The sequence below is a fragment of the Callithrix jacchus genome, chromosome 2 (assembly GCF_049354715.1).
Source record: "Callithrix jacchus isolate 240 chromosome 2, calJac240_pri, whole genome shotgun sequence".
Lineage (NCBI taxonomy): Eukaryota > Metazoa > Chordata > Mammalia > Primates > Cebidae > Callithrix > Callithrix jacchus.
This window is the reverse complement of record NC_133503.1, coordinates 166,591,137-166,614,129: the sequence shown is the minus strand read 5'-3', so window position 1 is coordinate 166,614,129 and position 22,993 is coordinate 166,591,137. Positions and strand designations below refer to the sequence as shown.

The window sequence follows — 22,993 nt, the reverse complement described above, 5'->3', positions numbered from 1 at the left end:
GGGATTTAGGCATAAGTCACCATACCGCACTATAATCTCTCTTTTAATTCAATTCAAACAGAGATTTATTCTTGGAAGATAAATTTGAGAAGCACTAATCATACTTACTTGTAGGAACTGTACATCTTGAAATAATTCTTGTATGAACCTCCGACATGGAAGTCTGAATGTGCAGTGTGACAGCAAATGGGAAACCTCAGAGTAAAGGCAAATGTCATCAAATGTTTGAGGATACTTCTCCTTAATTCTAAAATGAAAGAAAAGATTATGTTGTGATGAAAACTGTAATCATAATGTATCTATTTTTATCTCCAAGATATCACTTACTTTAAAAAACAGATTTCCCTCCAGATATGGATTAGATGGAATACTTGGGGTGATGACTTCAGAATATAAAATACAGGCCAGCCAGGCACAGTGGCTCATGCCTGTAATCCCAGCACTTTGGGAGGCTGAGGTGAGTGGATCATGAGGTCAGGAGTTTGAGACAGGCTGGCCAACATGGCGAAACTCCTTCTCTACTAAAAATACAAAAATTAGCCAGGCGTGGTGACGTGCGTCTATAATCCAGTTACTCAGGAGGCTGAGACAGGACAATCGCTTGAACCTGGGAGGCAGAGGTTGTAGTGAGCTGAGATTGTGCCACTGTACTCCAGCCTGGGTGATAAGAGTAAGATTCCATCTCAAAAAAAAAAAAAGTATATTAAATATTTCGCTCACACACTTAAATTAGATATTCTGAGTTAGGGGTTTAAAAAAAATGATTATCAAAACCTGAATACTTCTTGTAAAGTTAAAACATTCTTTTTCACTGGCATGAAAAATTTCAAAATGTATTCATCAGCCTAGGATGATTAAAATATTTTCAAAGTAAGTTTTAAAATAGAAATACATTTTTCAAGTTACATTGAAGTTATTAACATCCCTGACTGGGCTATTTCTTTGAACGCTTCAAATAGTAGCTTTTAGCTGCAAGAGCACCTCAGAATCAACTGTGGGTTGGGTGGGTGACAAGTTAAGGGCCCGCTCATAAAGATCCTGGCCCAAAGGTCTGCTGTGGGACCCTGATACCTATGTGGGACCACAAAACCTATTATCACCCTTAAAAAAAGCCCTGCAACTGTCCGGGGTCAGTGGCTTATGCCTGTAATCTCAGCCCTTTGGGAGGCCAAGGAGGACGGATCACTTGAGGTCAGGAGTTCAAGATCAGCCTAGTTAACACGGCAAAATCCTGTTTCTACTAAAAATACAAAAATTAGCCGGGTGTGTTGGCACACACCTATAATCCCAGCTACTCAGGAGGCTGAGGTTGCAATGAGCCAAGATTGCGCCACTGCACTACAGCCTGGTTGATAAGTTCAAGACTCTGTCTCCTGGGGAAAAAAAAAAAAAAAATAGCAAGCTCTACAGGAGACCCCGAGGTGCACTTTTTTTGGTTTTTTTTTTGAGAACCACTGCTTTAAATAATAAGAAAAAAATTAAACCAAGAAAATATGATTTGTTACATAAACCCACTTTCCTTATTTGGTCTCAGGACTTTCTTTCTTAAAAACTACTGAGGACCCCAAAAGTTATTTTTGTGTGGGTTATAGCCATCATTAACTACTATATTAGAAATTAAGAGATTTCCCTAATATGCATTAATTTATTTAAAAAATAAATCCATTACATGTTAACATAAATAACATAATTTTAATAAAAATAACTGTATTTCCAAAAGTAAAAAAGTGAGAAGAGTGGCATTATTTTACACGTTTTATAGATGTCTTTAAAAGTCTGGCTTATAAGAAGATAGCTAGATTCTTACACTTGCTTCTGCATTATGTGATGTGGTTTAGAACTACTGATGTAAGTTAACATGCCTAACTTTTGAAGTATATCAAGCATCTTTTCTCAACTTAACAGTATAAACAAATAATACTTATGCATATGGTTTACTCACGTTAAAAGCCCAGTCTCATGACATTTAGTTGAAACTGAACTACTCAAATTAATGACTAATCTTAGAACTTCTTTGCGAAGGAGTATACGGCACATTGGTGTATCATCTGGAATTGTTTTAACACCTGAAAAGATTGCAGTAAGAAGTTAAATACTATCTATATCACAACAAAAAATGCTTATGACTCATGAAATTTATTTTTAAACTTCACCTAAAGACCTAGAACTGAGATCAATTACACAAGCTCTGCCAATCATTTCAGGAGCAAAACTCTAATAAAAGCAGTTAGCTAAGAGGCTCTGTCAGTGGGTGATATAGGTGCAATATTTAACAGTGTTAAATTGCTCCACTAAAATAGATATATTATCGTTTTGAGACAATTTTAATTTACAGTATTTATGAAAAACAAAACCAACTAAAAACGGTTTTATTAATAATGATTGGATTTGGATCTGAATATTCACCTAGTAACAATTCTGTGCTTTTGGTGCTGCTAGCTGAGCCTTCTTGGGACACCCCATCACTGCATCCAGAGATCCCCGAAAACTTGGAGGGAACCACTTCTAAGGGATTATGGATAGTCTGCTCACACCAATCAGAATATGGAATATCTTGAAAGTCTGAAGAAAAAATAATTATTTCAATTAAAGCACCATAATGGCTTACTTACCATGCTTACATTGCATATTAAAAAGAAATAATATAAATTAACATTTTCTCTAATTGTGTGCAATACACCAAACACTTCCCAAACCTTATTCCTCATAGAAAATGAAAATAATTATAGCATGCAAAGACCCTGGACAGGGCTGTTCATAGTGGAAAAGGCCTAGTCCAGGGATCTGTCAGATTCAGGCCCCACTGTGACCTGAAACCATGAGAGGATTGGCATCTCAGCATAACCATATTCTATTTGTGGCATATTAGTGTGCTGCAACTCACCAGCAGGGAAACTCTGAATTAGAATACTAAAAAGAAATTTGGAAAAGTAAATCAGAGAACTTTAGTCATCACTAGGTTTTTCTGAAGGTAGCTAAGTGATACTCACCAAGAAAAGGTAATACTTAAAACACATATATACTTACTTAAAATTGCCAACACATGTCACTTGTTGATAAAAAAGCTCAATGTAGCTCCACTTTATTTCCTTACCAAATACATATTAGGGGCCTGCTGTACAAAGCAGTACACATATAGGTATCAGAAATATAAAAATGTAAAGACTGACAGACCATGCCCTAAAGGAATTTAACTGCGTGGAAAGACCAAAATAACCTAAGCTGTCATAGTCATAATTATCATAAGAGATCTATATGCAAAGGGCAATGAGAGGAAAGAGGAAGGAGTGTCAACACACAGGCAAGATACTACTGAAGTGTAGGATGAGGTGGACTTGCCAAACAGATCATGTATGTCTGTGTAGGGAGTAGAAAGGGCAAAGAGAGGATGGCAGGCAATTTCATACCTAAAAATTTGTTCAAAAACTTCAGGTCAGTTAGTAATGATATGTCAACTATAGGAAAAGAGAAAGACCACTAGACAGATGACAGAGTGTTTTGTGTCTCAGGCATGAACAGCCATTAAAGAATTGCACACAGATTAATTCCACGATATAGTATAAAAGATGAACTGAAAGGTACCAAAATTCGAAGCTAAAATACTAATATGCCAATAGGGAGATGCTAAGTAATTGAACTAAGTCTGAGGCACTGAGAATGGAGCAAGAGGGTATGGATGATTAATAGGGCTGGAGATAACTTGTGGCTAATTCAAATTCATATTCAGGTGGATTTATTTCAAAGGACATGATCACACTTACCTGAATGACTACATATTGCACTTAGTTGGTTACTGGGCTGGAAACCCAGAATTTCAATACAGACACAATAAAGGCAGTTATCATCTGTATGTTCCTGTAGTCCAGTGTCTTCTGTACTTTCTAAAAATAGAGAGGCATCTGAATGGATTGAATTCATTATTTCCGTGAGACTCATCTGCTGTCGTAGCAAGTGAAAAGAATTTTTTACAAGACCTCCAGTTCCAGATGGAAGACCTGTGCATAAGTAGATATAAAACATTATCCAATAAAGATAGTACTTTTGAGGGTACCTTAAATTATGTGAAACTTTAAACAAAACTAAAGCACATTTTATGACTCAAAATCTAACTTTAACTGGAAAGAAAAAAAAAAAATTTGCTTTAAATTATGAAAATAAGTAAAGCCAGCAGATGTTTGTGATTTTAATATAGAGTTTTAAACACAAAATGGAAAATTGAGATTATATAATGCATCATTTTAATTATCTTCAATATTTGACTCAAGATATGTAATAATTTTAAGTATAAAGAGTCATTTGTTTAAAAAATCAAGAATATAAAACTGTAAAACCTGTGGCTTATGTTTACATATTAAAATATAACAGTTCATAACAAAGATCATGTAATTTATAAGTATATTTCTATCTCTCCTACCAAACAAGCAGCTGTTTCCTGGATCTATGAGGATTAGCGTGATACATTTTTCATGTGCTACTTTTTTAAAAAGAAGAAACAATGAATTTGGTTGTTATTTCTTTGAAAGGTTGAGTACTTCATTGGCAAAACACTGTTAAGTCCCTCACACACACAAGAAAAAGTGGTTTAATGTTAAGGTGACTTTAACGATTGTTTTGATATAATTTTTAAAAGTTGATCCAAAAGTGAATCTAACTAAATTTTTAGTGTTATCCTATTAGAAAGAACTAAGAGTTTTCTTTTTAATATAAAGAGGCATCTCACAAGTACAAAGCACAATGCATTACCTCCTGCATCATGGGCAAATGCTCTTGCACCTCGATCATCATGTGGTGGTATGTTTTTTGTCTGAAAATAGGGAATATCCTTTACCTAAGAAAGATATAAACCATAAGTCATGCTATAAAAAGAAATCCACTTTAAGAAAATTAGCAAAATTAAACAAAATACAATTAAAATAGAATTACTATAGCATATGAACCTATAGTCAAGTTTACTGAAGGTTTAACTACCAAAACTTAACAAAATAACCCTATTCTTAGTGAGTAAACAAATATAAAAATAATTCAGTGTTTACCTAAACCGTCTTTAAACTTCTAAGAATACATGTTTTTAGTACTATATACTATCTAGAGATCTGTGGATATCTCATGGGATTAGGGTCACTTTATATTACTGGGCACCACATGTGACTAACTTTTATGGGATAAGAATGAGGATTTAAAAAATGAGGTGTAAGTTAATGTGACTAAAAAACAAGTTAGAAAGGCAAAACCTCATCTCTACTAAAAATACAAAAAATTAGCTGGGCACGGTGGCGCATGCCTGTAATCCCAGCTACTCAGGAGGTTGAGGGAGGAGAATTGCCTGAACCCAGGTGGTGGAGGTTGCGGTGAGCCGAGATAGCGCCATTGCACTCCAGCCTGGGTAACAAGAGCGAAACTCCATCTCAAAAAGAAAAAAAAAAAAGAAATCAAATGAGATACTGATTTAATACAGGAAGAGAGGGAAGGATAATGTTCTAAAGACTAAATAAAAGAGTATAAAATAGTTGAAGAAGGCATAATTTTCATCTTAAAGTTTCTTTAAACAAAACGATCTTAAAAAATCATGCTGCAGGAAACTAGCGCCCACTCTAAATTATGATTTTTAGTAAGCTGTCATCGAACATGAAAAAACAGGAAACGAACTCATAGGAAAACAATAAAATGTATGATGATACCTGGAATATATCATTTATATCTACCGGAAGAGCAAGACCAATGTAATCATCTGAACCCCCATATGTGGCACTGGACACCATGGACCGCACTGAGGAGGATCGTTGCAGGGTATTTTGATTAATAGGACTCAATAAATCTTCTTTATCTAATGATGCATAACTTAAGGCTTTCATGAACCTATAAAACCATAAAAAAAAACTTGCGTTAGTTTCCTGATCTGTAATTTTAATCATATGAAGAAATAACATGTATTCCTACCTTTATAAAAGACAAGTAGCTAGTCATGTATTAAGCAGTGTCATCTTGTTTACTGGGAACACACAAACACTTTAAAATATTAGCTGTTATAGACTGATATGTAAAAGGTCACCAGTAATGTTGATTGTTACCAAAACAACTGTTACCGTCTCTCAGGTAAAGGCGAAAAGGTGGGCAATTAGAATAACTTTCAACATCTAGAAGTAAAAAAAGAAACTAACCTCAGTAGTCAGAGCATAGTCCAAGGACTATCTTCATAATTACTTGAGACTACCAGATTTGGTATTTATGTAACTAAGGATATGTGTATTAACTCTATTTATATTTATAAACAATAAGCTTACATATCATTATTTGATATGTAATACCAATTGATATTTACCTTAATGCCTTCATATCAACATAAGATTTTTGTAACACACAAGACAGACACAAGAGCAAAATGGTACCCTTTATAAATATGACAGGAGATATCCTTGTATAAAAGCACTATTTCCGCAATGCATTCATTACTAGAGATCCTTACACTGATATTTCTATAAGATACATCATTCTCATACAGATTCTTACATGCTATTTACATGGTATCTGCTGTATACATACAAGGTACTATACAAGGTTCCACATTGATATACATTTATATGAAGATATTTTTATTTGAAAAACCAAAGTCTTTAAAATGTATGAATATAGCCTAATAAAGAATTACTTCATAAAATACACAAAATAAATGTTTTATAACCATAGCTATTAAGATTGTCATAGCAAAAACCATTCTCCTAATTTCCACCCAGCAAACACTCTTTCGAACTGTACTCTGTTATACTTCATTGATTCCATAAAACTCTTCAAGGATTACTGGAATGGGAAGAAAAAATTATTGGATTATTCTCCTTCCTAATTCCTATTTCAACCAGTATAGCTCCATTTCTATATATTCTATCTGTTGGTTTTCCATAGAAATGTTTATGTGAAAAAATAATTTCTTGGCTCAAAAAGCAACAATACAAAAGCTTAAAACCACTGATCTCCACCAGAGGAGGTAACTGAAGCTTAGGAATTTTCAACATTCATGAACTTTACTGCATAGGTTTGTAACAGTGAGCTGCTAAGCCATTTCCCCGGCTTAGTCCTGGACAAGGCTGCCAAAGCTAGTAAGTTCCAGATAGATGAGACACTGCTGCACAGTTTCTTAAATCCTGTTAGGGTACATAATTGATCATCTCCTACCAGGAAACCCTCTATTAAATGTGTTAATTGAAGCAAAACTGTTTAATGTTATTAAGAATAAGGTAAGCGTCGATGGATTACATTAAATAACTATCAAGGATGATGATAAAAAACAATAGCTAACTTTTACCACATTAATTATCAAAGATGATGAATAAAAATAGCTGACTTTTATTGCCACACTATTCTGACATATATTGTTGACATATAAGTACTTGGCATATATTCCCACTTACATAAATGTAAATGAATAATTTAAAACTAAGGAAAGTTGTTTAGAAGCATTTGGCCCGACAACAAAAATTATAGGTACAGAAATTTTTGCAACAATCAAATTTAATACTGTATATCTTTTAAAAGTAAAATCGAAACTGTTAACTTTGACAAGCTTGACACAATCTAAATATGGTACAGAAATCCCTCTCAAGTCATGAGGACCAAGTAATTCATTTAGTGTTTATTAGGTTCCTACTTAATAATCACAGCTACTTAAAGTGAAAATAATTTCACTGAAATTTTCATTTATCTTTTAAAAAAATAATAAAGAGGTCAACTTTTGGAGCCTTAAATTGACCTACCTGAAAAGGTTGTTTGTTATTGTAGGTCTTAAGCTCCTGATTCCCCCGACATGCTTCTTTTTAAAATCGATCCTTGCAGAAGCGAGAAATAAATAAAAAAAAGCTTGTGACTTGTATGTCCTTTGCAAAGCATGTATGTTTATTTTCAGGGCCTATAGGATTTCTTCCCCCCTCGCAGCTGCAAGAATCCATTTCAAGTCATATCGGGTAACAAGGAGCTTATAGCCTACCATAGTAAACAATTGTAATAGGTTAGTTGTGAGGATTTTAGAGTGTAAAATCTGGTTAACCTTTTGTATTTAAATTTGTTAAAATGCAACCATTGTTGCTCACTTTTAAACATATATTTGCTCACCTGCTTGGTGTTAATCTGGACTCAAAACTGTTAGCCTTCATGGTGATGGTATCAGTAAACAGCACATCTTTTGCTGGAGATGCCAAAGCTTCGGAGTGAGATAAGGATGGATGCATTCTTTGTTGCTGTAGTCTTTTCAGTGTAGCATAGCCAAAGGCATCTCTAGAACTCGTGTAACTAAAGTTACAATCTGCTAGACTTTTAATTGTAGCAATAGAGGGTGCTTTAAGGGACTGTGCTCTTCTAGGAAGCGTATGAGAAGAACCTGGAGGCACCAGGGACACCGAGTTTGATTTGGAGAGAGACAGATGGTTAGACTGTGGCATCAAATAGTGGCTTGTCTTAACAGTTTTAGTACTTACCACAGTACTCATGCTTCCACAGTCTGTGTCCATAGTTGAAGCATCTATACCTACTGTCTCTCGTGAAGGACTTGAGCTCATTGAACTTATGCCACTTGTTGTAGTGTCTGTATTAAAACTTTGGCTACGAATCTTCATATGTGAGCTCGTTGAACTTTCTACTACTAACCTCTCTCGGCTCGTATTTTCTCTGTGATTCTCTGTACCAAAATTCTTGGTGAATTTTAAGTCATTTTCTCCAATGCTTGGTGTACTACCAGTGTCTTCAATGTGCTTATTCCCCATAAATGAAGTTTCTAATTGTAATGTTTTCTGTACAGTGGATATGGGTGTAAAATCATCACTATGATTAAAGTCAACACTGGGCTCCGTAAGTGTTCTGATTCGCCTGTTGCTTGTCTTACTTTCAGTTGACAGTTTCCCACCTTTTGGATCACTGCTACTACGATGTTTTTTGTTAGGCAAAGTAAGTGAATTTAAGATACGATTCTTCACAAGTTTACTAGAAGCAAAGAAAGGGAATGAATTTTTATCCTTTATGGGTCCAGATCGGTCATAAAATGCTGGCTCTGTATCTTCACTGATATCAAGGAAAAATGTACTAGTAGAGCTGCTGCCAAACCGGTCATCCTCCAATATGAACATACCTATGATTGAAGGATCGATTAATAAAAGTACAAATAAAATGACAAATGCTTAACTATTAGTGATATCACATTTCAGAAATTCTTTTTAGTCATCTGAATGAAAAAAATTAAAAAACAAAGTGTTAAAACCATTCAGCTACCTGAAAATATCTTTCTTGAAACCCACAGTTTGGACTTGGGTAAAATGTAAAATTAGGTAATTTATGAGGATCTCCTGTTATTTCGAAAGAAAAATTATTCTAAGACCTACTATGGCACAGGTTACATGAAGTTAATTTGATTTTCCAAATATTCAAGATGAAATTAAAGGGAAAAAGGAGACTTGATCATGGATGCTTACTCAGTTACTATAGAATCCTAGTAATTCATATTTAAATTACTATGGGCAGGAGAAATTCACCTTGTAAGAAATGAATTCCCAATCTTAAAATATACTTACAGAGAACCAAGTGATAACATTTTAAGTTCATGTTTACATTGTTTATTTCCCATTTTACTTTAGATACTAAGAAACTCAATTTAGTGCCCAACTCTATTAGAAGACGTAACCTAAGTGAGTGCCTAATGACATCTATAGAAATTTTCTTTTCAATTTTTCTGTTGAATAATTACAAACTACTTCAAATATATTCTGAAAGAAGGTAAAAGAAAATCCTAAGTGAACTTGCATACAGCATTGCATTTCTATATTTTGTCAATTTTTTTTCTATATTTTGTCAATTCTAAGATGTACACTTTTCATATTTAATTTCTTCTATTTTCACATAGAATCTGATTCTAAAATCAGAATGCATCTTGCAATAGTAGTATGTTTAGTTTAAGAGACAGCACTTTTTCTTTCATCTTCTTTTGTGGTACATAAAATATTTGTACATTTCAAAATTCATGGCATCTCAGATTTGGTGACATACACAGTCTGATAAATCTGACACTATCTTCTTAAAAGGAAGAACCATACCTTACACATTTTGTACACCTAACACCACTTAGCATAGAACTTAAAACCACAAATCATTTTATATATAATTACTTTTGCTACTCTGTTAACAATTTCACTATTTTAAAATTTAGTGCTTTTCTCTAAAATAAAGCTGTGAATATAATATCTATTAAAAATATATTCTGGCTCAACAATCCCTGTATCTGAAAAATGAGTAAAAAGATTAAATTTAAAGAAACTAGACAAATAAATACTTATTATATTTGCTTCTTTTCTGCCAAAAAGAAATGGGGATTGGTTCTCCTGGCACATGGTTTATTATATAACTTTGTAGGAATTCTCAAAACCCACTTAGAAAATAAGGAGAGAGAACAATGTAAGCTGGTGACTATAGTCTGTGTTATGAAAAGATACACATTCTTCAAGAGGCTACTGTTGCCAAGTAATTACCTTAGATAAAAGCAAATCAGGAATGTTACACATACATTTAAATTTTAAAACACAAATATAAATGTTAACACTGGCGAACTGTATATAAACCTGTCAGGATACTCACTCGATGGCACAGATTCACTTTCACTATTATGTCTAGAGCTGGTTGACTCTGAGTTCAAACTTAGAGTGCTTGGGATAGATGATAGTTCATTACAGAGTTGTTCTACATCATCTGGAACCACTGGCCACGGATGTTTGCGACTATGTCTCACAGCATCCCAGTTGTGACATTTTAGAATATCACAGCCTTGTTTGGTTTTAGCTATGAGCCCAAGTACATATACACAGGTCCTGTATATAAAAGATGCAGTAAAGTAAGTTATAATTCCAAGCTGAGATTTCTTAAAGCAATCACGGATTCATTTACTATATGTACTTTCAACTTTCTCTAAAACCCACTAAAATAACCATTTTGAAAAAAACTTATTAAAACTAGTTAGGAATAAATTAGCAGCAATAAAAAAAAAGCAAACTTTCCCAATAAAAATAGTAATTACAACGAAATAAAAAGAACACAATGCAATATGAGCAAAAAAGACGTATTATCTTTTCTAGTATAAATCTGGAATAGTTGGGCTACTGGACTACTGGAATATCTGTACACAAATACTACACCTTCCCTGTTACCTACAAGGTAAACTTCAATATCATAATAAAAATCAAATGATAATAGTAAACAAGGAGTTCATTTAGATGTTTCACTTAAAACAGTTAATAATCTTATATCATTAGAACTTTCAGTGAATTAACGGTTATGCACTGCACTTAATCATAAAATACTTTTTGCTAACATCCATTTGTAAATAACAATGTCTACATTAGAAAGATTTCTGAGTTAAATGGCCTACCCTCTGATGGAAAGAACTTCACACTGTTTTGCAAGTTTTAGTATATCTGGAATCACGTTTTCTTCCTGTAGTAAATTGAGACCCCAATTTGATGAGCCGATATTTCCCTGAAAGAAAAGAAATCACTTTCATCAAATATATTTACAAGAGTAACTCTTTCAAAAGATTTGGAAAGCTACCAAGAAACAAATTTAACCTTATCTCTGAGAGAAAAAAAATGTAAAAATGTCCTCAAATAAAAAACACTAGGCATTGGTTAATTCTAGTTGCCTTAGCAACAAAATGAAAGTCATAAAACTAATAGTTTAACCATCTATTCTTCAACACAGAGAAAATACTTAAATTGGCAGGAACAATCCAGTCTTGAATATTAATCTAATAAATTCCAAATAAAACAATTTTTATCTATTTAATATAAATTTTTAAAAAAATGAAATCTAAAAATTGCAAAGATCTTACAGAAGTGTTTATTACAAACCAAGGCCCAAAGAGATGCTTTCAGTTTCTTAATTTCTTCCCATTTATCCAAATCTGGTGTACGAACATTACGACAGAGTTCTGTAATGATATTCTGAAGAAAGAAAAAGGAAATTACCATATGAGTAATAATATATTTATGTATTTAATATGTTTTCTTATTGTATCATAAAACCTATGTAAGGTTTGCTTTTTGTCATTTTCGCATACTTAAAATTCTAAATAATTTCATTAAAATTTCTTGAGAAACAGCATTAGGGCATGGGTTCTGAATTCACATTCTAGAATTATCACTTATTAACTGCATGGCCTTGGGCAAGTTACTTCATCTCCCCATCCTTTGATTTCCTAATATCTAGAAGAGTGATAACATTTGTGTCAAAAGGTTTCAGGATTTAATCAATTATTGCATATATAGTGCTTACAAAAGTACTTGGCACTTAGTATTACTAAAAAATAATACTACTTTTAAATACAAAGTAAATTAGTGCTTAGGTTTTATCACACTATGTAAGTAATAACACTGAGAAAATCATTTAAATTTTTAGTGAAATTTTCAAATATTTACATAAAAATACCTGTCCCAATAGTTTTCTGACATAATATAAAAACACACGAAACTATAGAGTACATTTATGCAAAATTTTGTGCTCGAGATGAATACTGATACAAAAAGGAACTAAACTGTAAATAACTATTGTTCTGTCACACACACAAATATTCCTATAACTATTTCTAAAATAACAGAAAGGTTACATTTATTGTAAACAGTTGCATGGTGTAGTCAGAAACATAAATACCATAACTCAAAGAACTGCTTGCCTAAACCTGTTACATTCCATGAAGTATATGAGATAAAATGTTCTGACAACCAGCAATTTTCAACTTACTGCTCAAAGATAACTGAATCTGTATCAGGTTCAGTTTAACTTCCTAATGAGTGGAAGAAAAACTTTTTTTCAGTACATTTCTGGAGATCTGAATTTCTCCAATAAATTGTAAGAAAAGAACTCAGACTTTAATTAGATTGCTTACTCTACATAACTAGTTATTCAAAAAGTCATACACAAGTCAGTTAATTCATTGCAAGACTATTAATATTTCTAAGGTTAATAAATATAGAATGCCTAAGTCAATCACGAAATAGATGACTTTAAAAGCAATTATGCCAGTGATATTAAGGCTTCTGAGCAGTTTTTACAAAGGAAGTATTTTAGCAACATTAAGATTCTGGTTTTTTTTTTTTTTTTTTTTTTTTTTTTTACTATTGCAGCTACTTAAAATAAGTGAATTATGTTTTACCTGTACTTCCAACAAATGGCAGCCTGTTTTATGGTGTACTAGTTGTCCATAAAGATGTATAGGCAGGTAGACATGAGGACGCTGTAATCTAGCATAACAAAGATGATTAATATACCTCCTGGCTAATTTAAGAATGCTAATTAGGACAAAAGTATTAATAAGTATTTGATAAATAAAACTACATAAAACTCTCTAGCATAAATGAAAATATGAAAGAAGGAGTGAGGATTTCTCAGGTAAATATACACTAAGCATCCCTAATCTAAAATGCTCCAAAATCTAAAACTTTTCAAGTGCTGACAAGACCCTGTAAGTGGAAAATTCCAAACATTAGTATTTAACGCAAACTGTTTCATGCACGGAATTACTTAAAACACAGTATAAAATTATGTTTAGGTTACATGTATAATGTGTACATAAAACACAGATTAATTTCATGTTGAGACTTGGGTACAATCCCCAAGATATCTCATTATATATTTGCAATTATTTAAAAATCGGAAAAATTCCAAAATCCAAAACATTTCTGGACAAAAAATCTAAAAATCACTTATATTGGTAAAGATCATTTTGACAAATGGGTTTCCAAGATGCTTTGATGACTTATAATACTTCAAACAAAATAATATAAAAAACACATGAAACTATAGAGTACATTTATGCAAAATTTTGGACTCAAGCATTTTGGATAAGTGATGTTCAACCTGTAACAGTTTATCAGCTCTCAAAGTACTGGTAAGAGAATCTAGGGCTAGAAATGTAGACTGGGGTGCCAGCATGGAGCATATCTGAATGCTTTATCAGTATTCAACAAGCCATGAATGCCACTGAATTTTTGAGCAATTAATGATGCGCCTTAAGATTCTTCCTATATCATGTAAGAAACTGAATGAATGTACAAAAACTCAGAAATGTTAAAAAATAATGAATGATGAACTGGTTTTAAATTTGATATCTGAGAACTAGCACTGGGTATACACCTTTGGTTACTCCGACGAACATAGTTATCACCATCAATAGGCTTCCGATAAGTAGTAAGTGCTTCGTTGAGTTGTTCCTCAATCAAGTCAACATATTTTGAGTTATATTCCTAGAAGATAACATTGTTTTAATTGCACATAGTATCACAATGACAGTCACTAAATTTATAATATGTCAGATACTTAGCAAAGGATAGACAGATCAAGGTATTATGAATGCAAATGTTCTATCATACCCATAAGATTTCGGCTCAGGTTTCAATTACTACTACATACTGATGACCCCCATATCTGCCATCTTCCTCACAAATCTCAGTTCCAGATCCACATTTTCAAGTATTTCCTGGATACCATCACTTGGTTATCGCACAGGCAATGCCAGTTCAACATATTGAAAATTCATTATCCTCATCTTAGCAAACCACTTTTTACATATGCAGTCTCTTAATAGTGATCCATTATATATTCAGTCATTAAATTAGAAACCTTATGAGCCAAGTTGGACCTCTCATTTACTGTATCCAATCAGCCCACAAATTCTGTCCATCTTATTTTGAAAATGCCCAGAAAATTGTCCTTATCTATTCAACTTAACTACCAGGGAGTTCAGGCACTCATCAAGTCTTATTTCTAAACTTGTGTCAATATTCCTAGACTTTCCCTTTGATGATCAAAATTCCACTCTTCACTGCAACCTGTCAGACCTGTCAGGTTACTAAAGTACAACTCTGGTGACTCTTTAAATATCTGTTAAGGATTTCCCAGTACATATACAACTGAAATCCCTTAGAATGATATAATGTGGCTTATGAGGCCTTTTACAATCTACCTTTAATTTACTATTCCAGATCCATCTTGCCATTCCACACTTAACTTAATCCCAACTACACTGGAATATGACTTTCTTCATAAGTCTATAATGTTCCAATAATCTATACAGCTTTATCCTACTCCCTCTTCCTTGGATATCCTTCTTCCAATTTATTTGCTGACTTACTCCTCAAGACCATTTCAAGTATCACATCTTCTACTGTGTCTGAACAACATTTCTTTTGATAATCCCTAAGGCAGAATCATTAATCTCTCCTCTGTGTTCCCTTATACACTTGCATATGCCTTTGTTATAGCTCTTCTATTTTATACTTACTATTTGTAAGCACTGCACAAAAATTCTAAGCAATTTTCTAATACTATGATTTTGTATAATAAATTTTATTATGATGATTTAAACATCTTCTAGGAAACAAACCTATCACATCTTGTCTCAGTTCTATAATTCCTCAAATACTAAAAGACTTTATGCCTTAAGTTGTATGCTTCAAAGTTTTAGTCCATTTAAGGAGCATCTCTTATGAAATATGGCTCAATAATGACACTATAAAAGAATCTGCAACTATGTTAACAAAAAAGAGAAAACAGGATAATTGATCTGAAATGATGTAAAATCTAAAAATCACTTATACTGGTAAAGATCATTTTGACCACGGGTTTCCAAGATGCTTTGATGACTTACAATACTTCAGACAAAATAATGAAGCCACAGCAATTAACAGCTAAAGAAATGCTGTTTCTTATCTTCTTCCAAACTACTCCCTTCTTAGCAGATTTGCCTAGTACATATGATAGCAACTACTCCCTTTCTTAGGTTTCCCTCTGACAGCAAGAAGTTGATTCTCAGATTTAGGTAAAGTAGTACCCTAAAATGAAGTTTCATTAAATGATTTATCTCTTTTGGTAGAACTGTTTTCAATCTTCTTTCATTAAAAAAAAATTATTTTAGTTTTGGATTAAAAGGGTTCATGCAAAGTCATAGGTTATATAAGGGACCCAAGAGTGAACGAAGTAAGTAGGGCCAACACATTAGATTATAAAATCAAATTAGTAGAGAGCAAAATTTCAATAGAATGAACACAGTCAAAAGTTCAGAATAAAAGAAATAACTGTAGTTCAAAAAAAAAAAAAAAAACCACCCTCTAAATTCACAAATCAATTTCCAAAGAGAAAAACACACAAATTCAGCATTATTCAATAAGAAGTTACCTTGTGCCACTTTTCCAATTGTTTTGCTACATAACCTCTTTCATTCAGATAGGAAAACCCTTTCGGAATGGAGAGAAATCTGTAAATGAAAACAAGCAATAGTTTTACATTGAGTCTGTCAAGTCTAAGAAGCTAAAATAACTAAAATTTTTAAAAATATAAGGAGCTAAAAGATTTTTAGGAATATTTCCTAAAGTTAACTTTACTTCCCAAAAGGTCAACTATAATTAATTATAACTTCAATTAGAAATAAATTTTCACAATCTTTGCAACAATGCATGAACCCAATCACAACACAGAAAATGTCAGCCTATATGTCAGCTCACGCCTATAATCCCAGCACTTTGAGAGGCCAAGGTGGGCAGATCACCTGAGGTCAAGAGACCGAGATCAGCCTGGTCAACATGATGAAACCCCGTCTCTACTAAAAATACAAAAAATTAGCCAGGTGTGGTGGCGTGCGCCTTTAGTCCCAGCTACTTGGGAGGCCGAGGCAGGAGAATTGCTTGAACCTGGGAGGCAGAGGTTGCAGCAAGCCAAGATCACACCACTGCACTCAGGCCTGGATGACAAAGCGAGACGACATCTCAAACAAAAAAAAGAAAGAAAGAAAAAAAGGAAAATGTCATGAAAAGTTTGAAGAGACCAAAAGATTTTTTTAAAAACACTCAAAACAATGAAAAGACAATGCTTCAATATTAAAGGAAATACAAGGTCAAAATTAGGTTTATTTCAGAGTTTAAAAGGTAAACTCTTTAGCATACTTCCTATTTGGATTTGAATACATCTTTAATATACACTGTCAAAAAAAAAAAACCACAACAAAAAATGTAACTATGAAAATTTTACCTCAGGAGGAGAAGCAAACCCTTGTCTCCAAGGTGGGATAAAGCTGGTTTCATCTGAATGAGAGCATGAAGATTGGCCTAAAAGAGATGATCATTATTTTTCACAATTGCAGAAAGATAGCAAACTTTTTAGTTCCAAAATGCCTATTATGTATTATACTTTTAAGTAATTGTCAATTTAGTATTTTTTAAGTATTAAATAATTAAAAAATGAACCTTTACCTTGTCTTCACATGCTTCATCGAGGATATCAAGAGCTTCAGAAGAAATCGTTTTGTTTTTATCATGTAGCTGGGTCACTAACAACTCAATTCCCCAATTATTAAAGAATTCGACATTAGCTCTCAACAATACCCTTAAATGTTTTGTTGCATAGAGCCTGCAGGCCTATAAAGATAAATTAATACATTAAAAAAAAAACTTCACCATAAATAGTCTATTTGATTTTATTTTGAGATAGTCATACTACTTGAAAAGGGAAGAAAGACTGGAATTGGTGGTCTAGCCCTTAATTCGACTTTTTTGGTCTTGTAAAATAAAATACTTCCCTTTCTATCTAGCAGCTTCTTCCCCTTGATATAAAAAATATCAGTACTATATGGAGTTCCTTGAAGAACCTAAAATGTTAAAGTAAACTTAATTTCCATATCATCTTCTTAGAATTTATAATTAATTTTACTTAGCCCAAAATCATCAAGCAGTGAATTAACTGGTTATAAAAAATACAGTTTTACTGGCTATGTTATACTTACATCAGTAGCTGCAGTTAAAATTTTGGAAAGGATGACTCTAGCCAATCCATCTCTGCTATAGTCCAAGCTAGAAACAGTAAGTTTTAGCAAGTGATCTTGGTTTTTCAAGGAGCAAAGATTAAGGAGACTTAAAAAAAAAAGAAGAAAGGTTACAAGAAATTACTATATTGATACATCAATTCAACAAGCATTTTTTCCAGCTTTACTGAAGTATAAATGACAAAAATTGTATTATTCAAGGTGTACAACATGATTTGATGTACACGTACATTGTGAAGATAACCACAATCAAGTAACATCAACCGTCACACATAGTTACTATTTTGAATGTTGGGGTGGGAAGAGTATGAAGACAATTCAATGCATGTTTTTAAAATTCCTATTATAAACAAGCTTTTCTGAAAGAAAGCATTTAATAACAACTATCATATAAAAAAGAATATTAAAGCAAAGACAATTCTAATTTAGAATAAAACAACCAAATATGCACACAGACTAAAATGCATACCATATCTGACTACTTAAATATATTTAAAAATGAAGTTTATGTATATATTGCAACAAAATCTAGGAATGCTCACCATTGAAATACACTGCATTTTTCTAGCATTTTAACTCCATGAGGGTGGCAAGAAAGTGTTCCAATAAATAAAAAGTAGTGTTGACTAAGGGTGGTCAATAAACCATTATTTTGAAGACTTCTTTCAGGTTTCATTCCAGATGAGGCATTGAGCCACTGAACAACATCCTTTACTAGATCTTCTAAGTATCCTTGCCCATCCTAAAAGTAAGTACATTGTGATATTCTGAGAAAAGCATTCAAAATCTACAATTAGAAAAATTAACCTCAATCAAGTACAAAAATTTAGTAATAATGATGAAGTTACCAATATTAACTATTGATCAGTGAGTACTTGTTGTTTTTTAATCCACTTCAACACAATGCTGCATGGAGATGACATTATTCTCCATTTCACAGAAGAGTAAACCAAGTCTTCTAGAGGGCAGATAACTTGCCCAGTCTCATAACTAGTGACTAAGTCAGGATTCAACTCTAGGTCTGGGATCATTCACTAAGTTTCTAAATATAGCTTATGCATATTCAGAAATAAAAGCAAAACAGAAGGGTGGAAACAGAGAGAGGGCAAGGAAAGCAAATTCAATAAAAAAACATTTGCTCTGGAAAATATTCAGAATGCTCACCTCTTCAGATTCAAGAAGAAATTCTGTAAACTGGCAACCTACAACCGTGAGCTGTTTGGCCTTGGCAAAATCCAGATCCAGGTTGGCATATAATTTACTGCTGGGTTTGTAAAAATAAAGTAGTCTTCGTACAAACCTAAAATCAAAACACAAGTAGCAGAAAGGTAAAAAACAAAGCAATTATTTTAGAATCTTAACCATTGTTTATGGCATAATAAGGCTTTCAGAATATGTTTTGGGTCTGAACCATTGGGATAAATGGCAAGAAATATATTAAATGTTTGGTACACAATACGGTTTGGCTGTGCCCCCACCCAAATCTCATCTTCAGTTGTAGTTCCCATAATCCCCACATGTCGTGAAAGGGATTTCACGAGAGAAGATAAAATCAAGGGGGCAGTTATCCTCGTGCTGTTTTAGTGAGAGTGAGTGAGTTCTCATAAGATCTGATGGTTTTATCAGGAGCTTTTCCCCCTGTGCTCTGTACTTCTCTCCTGCTGCCATATGAAGAGGGATATGTTTGCTTTCCCTTTTGCCACAATTTTAAGTTTCCTGAGGCTTCCCTAGTTATGTGAAATTATGAGTCAATTAAATGTCTTTCGTTTATAGAAATTACTCGGTCTCAGGCAGTTATTTATAGCAGTGTGGGAACAGACTAATACAGTACATTTCACATCAAAAAAAAAAAAACACAAAAAACCTTCATTGTAAAAAATATCTCCGCGGAGTAAGAATTTTATGGTGAAATGGTTGGAAGAAATAAAGGAGAAGAAAGATGCTAGCCGGATGAATGCAGATTTAACACGGCTAGAATATAAAATTGGATAAACAGAATGTCGCCTAACTTAAATTTTCTTCTCTTGTATTCTATGTAGAACTTTGTCCCATGGCTCAATAATGTTCTATTGTTAAGATAATTGTAAGATACTACACTATGATTTTGGTGGTTTTTCACAATTAGGCAAAAGGTCAAACATGAAAGTTGCAACTTAGGCCAATGAATTTATAGACATAATTTATACTATTTCAACATTATGTTCTAAGCTTCTATTGAATTTAGTTCAGTTCAATTTCATGCACTATAATTCAATACAATAGAGGTGTCCAATCCAGGAGTTGGGAAAACAAAGTTGGGTAAGACATCATCTGTGCTCTCAAGGAGTATAACAAGTTAGTACTATGCTTTTTTGAGTGTAATTTATAAGTAATCTCTATTTCTTAAAACTTAATAATATAAATATTAAGTTACATATCATGAATAGAGAATGTAATCAAATAATAATGTTGATGACAATTTTTTGAACATACTAAGGCCCTCTTTCTGAGATCAGTACTGATAGCTGGTCAATCTAAACTCAGGAGTAAAAATGTATGGGTGTAATAAAGAACAGCATAGTAGCTTAAAGTGCTCTTCATGCTACAAACATTTGCATGGGTTATGGAAGGTGTAATTAAGGAGAATGTAAACAGCAGTTAGAATGGATAACTCCAAAGTCAAACAGGAACAGAAGCTGTATATTAAAAATATAAGCCCTTATTACGTCATCCTCATATGTTAAGGCTAAAACCCACTACATAGTTATTACCCCAGTTTGAAAAACGTTTATCTCAACTACTTCATCTATTCCAAACCTAAAAGCAGAATGTAAATAACTAGAAAAAAAAATTTGATAATATTTTTTGGTTATAAAATAAGACCATATAAAAAAATATGAATGTACCTATTGAGAAATTATTAAAATGTATGTGTATTTTTTTTAAATTATTACATATTTTAGCAGGCGTTAGGCATAATATCCATATCTAAGTTCTTTACATTTAAATGCAAAATAGTTCTTACATACCTGTGTAACTGTTCATCTTTATAGTTTCTTAGATTTACATTTGGCCACTAGAAAAACATAATATGTGATATTACATATATATTTATCAATTCTCAAATATATAAGATAATTATAATACATTAATAATGAAAGACAAGCCATTACCATGAAGTATCTTTTCATACCTTAAGAATGGTCCCTATAAGATTCCAATTCCATTCAAGATTCTCTTTATGTTGAAGGACTTGGCTATCTCTAAGGTTAATTAAGAGAGCTTCCTCTGTATCCTAAAATCATCAGAAAGTAATAAGAAAAATTAAGGTAATCTTCCTTTTATCAGAAAACTAAGCTCAAATTTGAAAAACTGAAAAATAGCTTTTCCATTTAAGGATAGATAAAGGTTTTTCAACTTTAAGTTATAAAAACCCAGCTCTAAATTATAAAACTCAGAAGCCATCTGAATATGCATATGCATGAAGAAAAGTGCAAACTCAAACACATGCATATTAAAATCCAGTGGTTAAGAAATTAAGATACTGTGTTTAAGTTGAAAATCATGATTTCATGTCAGTACCTTAAGAACAAATATATCTTTCTGAACTCGGAGATACTGATCCCGTTTCTGGTGTGTTGCAATTGCTTTCTGAATAATGTGGTCTAAATGAAGACTGTAAGGCTTAGGTCCTCGTTTCTTCATTTCATGGAAGCGTTTTAAGCAGTTCAAGGCTGCACTGGCTCGCCTAATGAGAAAAACAATTCAATTAATACAGTAACAAGACCAGCATAATTTAAGAGATTGCCTTGGTAAATTGTTAAAGCTTATGTAAGTTCAAAGCTAGAAATTATTATTGATAAATTATTTCACCAAATTTGGAGAGACAAAGACAAAAAAAATCAACAACACTACTGATTTACATAAAGACATACTGATTATTTAGACTCAACTGAACATGTACTTACTAAACTTTTCTTCTATAGTGGTGGGTATATTTTTTATTGGTTTTAGGAACTCCTACAAGGTCAGAAACCTAGTATTCTACATTTTCTATCAAAGTTTTAAAGCTTTGCTTTTCATATATAAATCCTTAATCCACCTGAAACTTACATGTGTTTATGGTATGAGGTTGAAATAATTTCACTGTACTCCCATATGAATAATCAATGATCCCAGTATCAACTGAACAGTCTCTATTTTCCACATTGGTCTGTAACTGTAAATGGTTTATTTTTATAAATTATATTTAATTCTTTGTGGTACATAAAAGTGCAGTTTTGAAGAATTTGGTAGCAAGTCTCAACTTCAGAATTTCTAGTAAGTAGAATTTTTCAATATTGCAATGTGCTGAGTGGCAAGTATTTAACAGTAAAGAAAGCTTACTGAGCTAAAGATAAAACTATTTTAAGAGGACTATTCTTACTGGAATTCTAGAGATGTATTTGAATTTCTGATGAGCGCTGGAATTTGTGGCCATACTCCGACCCTGAGTTTAGGTCTATCAGATATTGGGAAAGTACATTTTTTCCATCGTGAAACTACTAATGTAAAAGCTAAAAGCTACTATTACTGATGTAAGCCTAGAGACAGAACTGAGATGACTCCTAATGCCCTCAGTTTGTATGACAAATTTGTTCTGTCAAACAGTATATTCAATGGAAGAATGAAAATTAAGAGATTATTAAGTGTAATTTATTATTAAAGCTAAACTTGTCAAAAATGTATCATAACTTAACAAAAATACATAGTTCTGAAGAGTTAAAAAATGGCATTTCATGAACATCAAGCCAAAAAAAAAATAACATGGTACATATATAAATGTTTCTGATCATAATAGCAAAATAAAAACAAGAAAACAAACAAAAAAAGACATTCTTGGCCTAGATATAATCTTCACCAAACCAAACTAAGTTCCTGCTAGCACTTCCCAATGAGGCCTTCCATCCTTACCTTTTACATATATTTTATTATTAGCACTGGAATTCCAGCAAAGCTACAGTTGTAATACCATAATTTTGTTCGTAAGTTCTGTTTGCCATAGCTCCTTTAGTAGTAACAGTTCAGCTTATTGCTATATGGCCCAGTACTTGTTACTAAATGTTGACACTTTTAACCATGCAAATAAAAGAAAATAGTAATATTGTAAAGCTTTGTTAATTTTAAATAGTTCATAGACATAAA

General features: G+C 32.7%; 1 protein-coding gene across 7 annotated transcripts in view; it reads right to left on the bottom strand.

Annotated features, from left to right (window-relative positions):
• The window catches only part of RICTOR (RPTOR independent companion of MTOR complex 2), a 133,529-nt gene that overhangs the window by 4,769 nt on the left and 105,767 nt on the right, over positions 1–22,993 (bottom strand). For 3 of the 7 annotated variants that reach the window (XM_035291643.3, XM_002745031.6, XM_078365549.1), the window contains 22 exons: positions 21,392–21,557; positions 21,003–21,104; positions 20,839–20,885; positions 18,995–19,130; positions 18,373–18,572; positions 17,792–17,918; positions 17,262–17,426; positions 17,041–17,117; positions 16,192–16,270; positions 14,152–14,261; positions 13,172–13,259; positions 11,871–11,963; positions 11,393–11,499; positions 10,606–10,835; positions 8,101–9,109; positions 7,746–7,817; positions 5,679–5,856; positions 4,744–4,828; positions 3,762–3,995; positions 2,407–2,562; positions 1,943–2,066; positions 109–247 (listed from right to left, as the gene is read on the bottom strand). In XM_035291643.3, the coding sequence (XP_035147534.1) occupies positions 109–247; positions 1,943–2,066; positions 2,407–2,562; positions 3,762–3,995; positions 4,744–4,828; positions 5,679–5,856; positions 7,746–7,817; positions 8,101–9,109; positions 10,606–10,835; positions 11,393–11,499; positions 11,871–11,963; positions 13,172–13,259; positions 14,152–14,261; positions 16,192–16,270; positions 17,041–17,117; positions 17,262–17,426; positions 17,792–17,918; positions 18,373–18,572; positions 18,995–19,130; positions 20,839–20,885; positions 21,003–21,104; positions 21,392–21,557 (3,724 nt within the window). Of the gene's footprint in view, positions 1–108; positions 248–1,942; positions 2,067–2,406; positions 2,563–3,761; positions 3,996–4,743; positions 4,829–5,678; positions 5,857–5,937; positions 6,135–7,745; positions 7,818–8,100; positions 9,110–10,605; positions 10,836–11,392; positions 11,500–11,870; positions 11,964–13,171; positions 13,260–14,151; positions 14,262–16,191; positions 16,271–17,040; positions 17,118–17,261; positions 17,427–17,791; positions 17,919–18,372; positions 18,573–18,994; positions 19,131–20,838; positions 20,886–21,002; positions 21,105–21,391; positions 21,558–22,993 lie in introns of all 7 variants that reach the window. The other 4 variants (XM_078365551.1, XM_002745032.6, XM_078365550.1 and 1 more) reach the window with 2 other exon arrangements.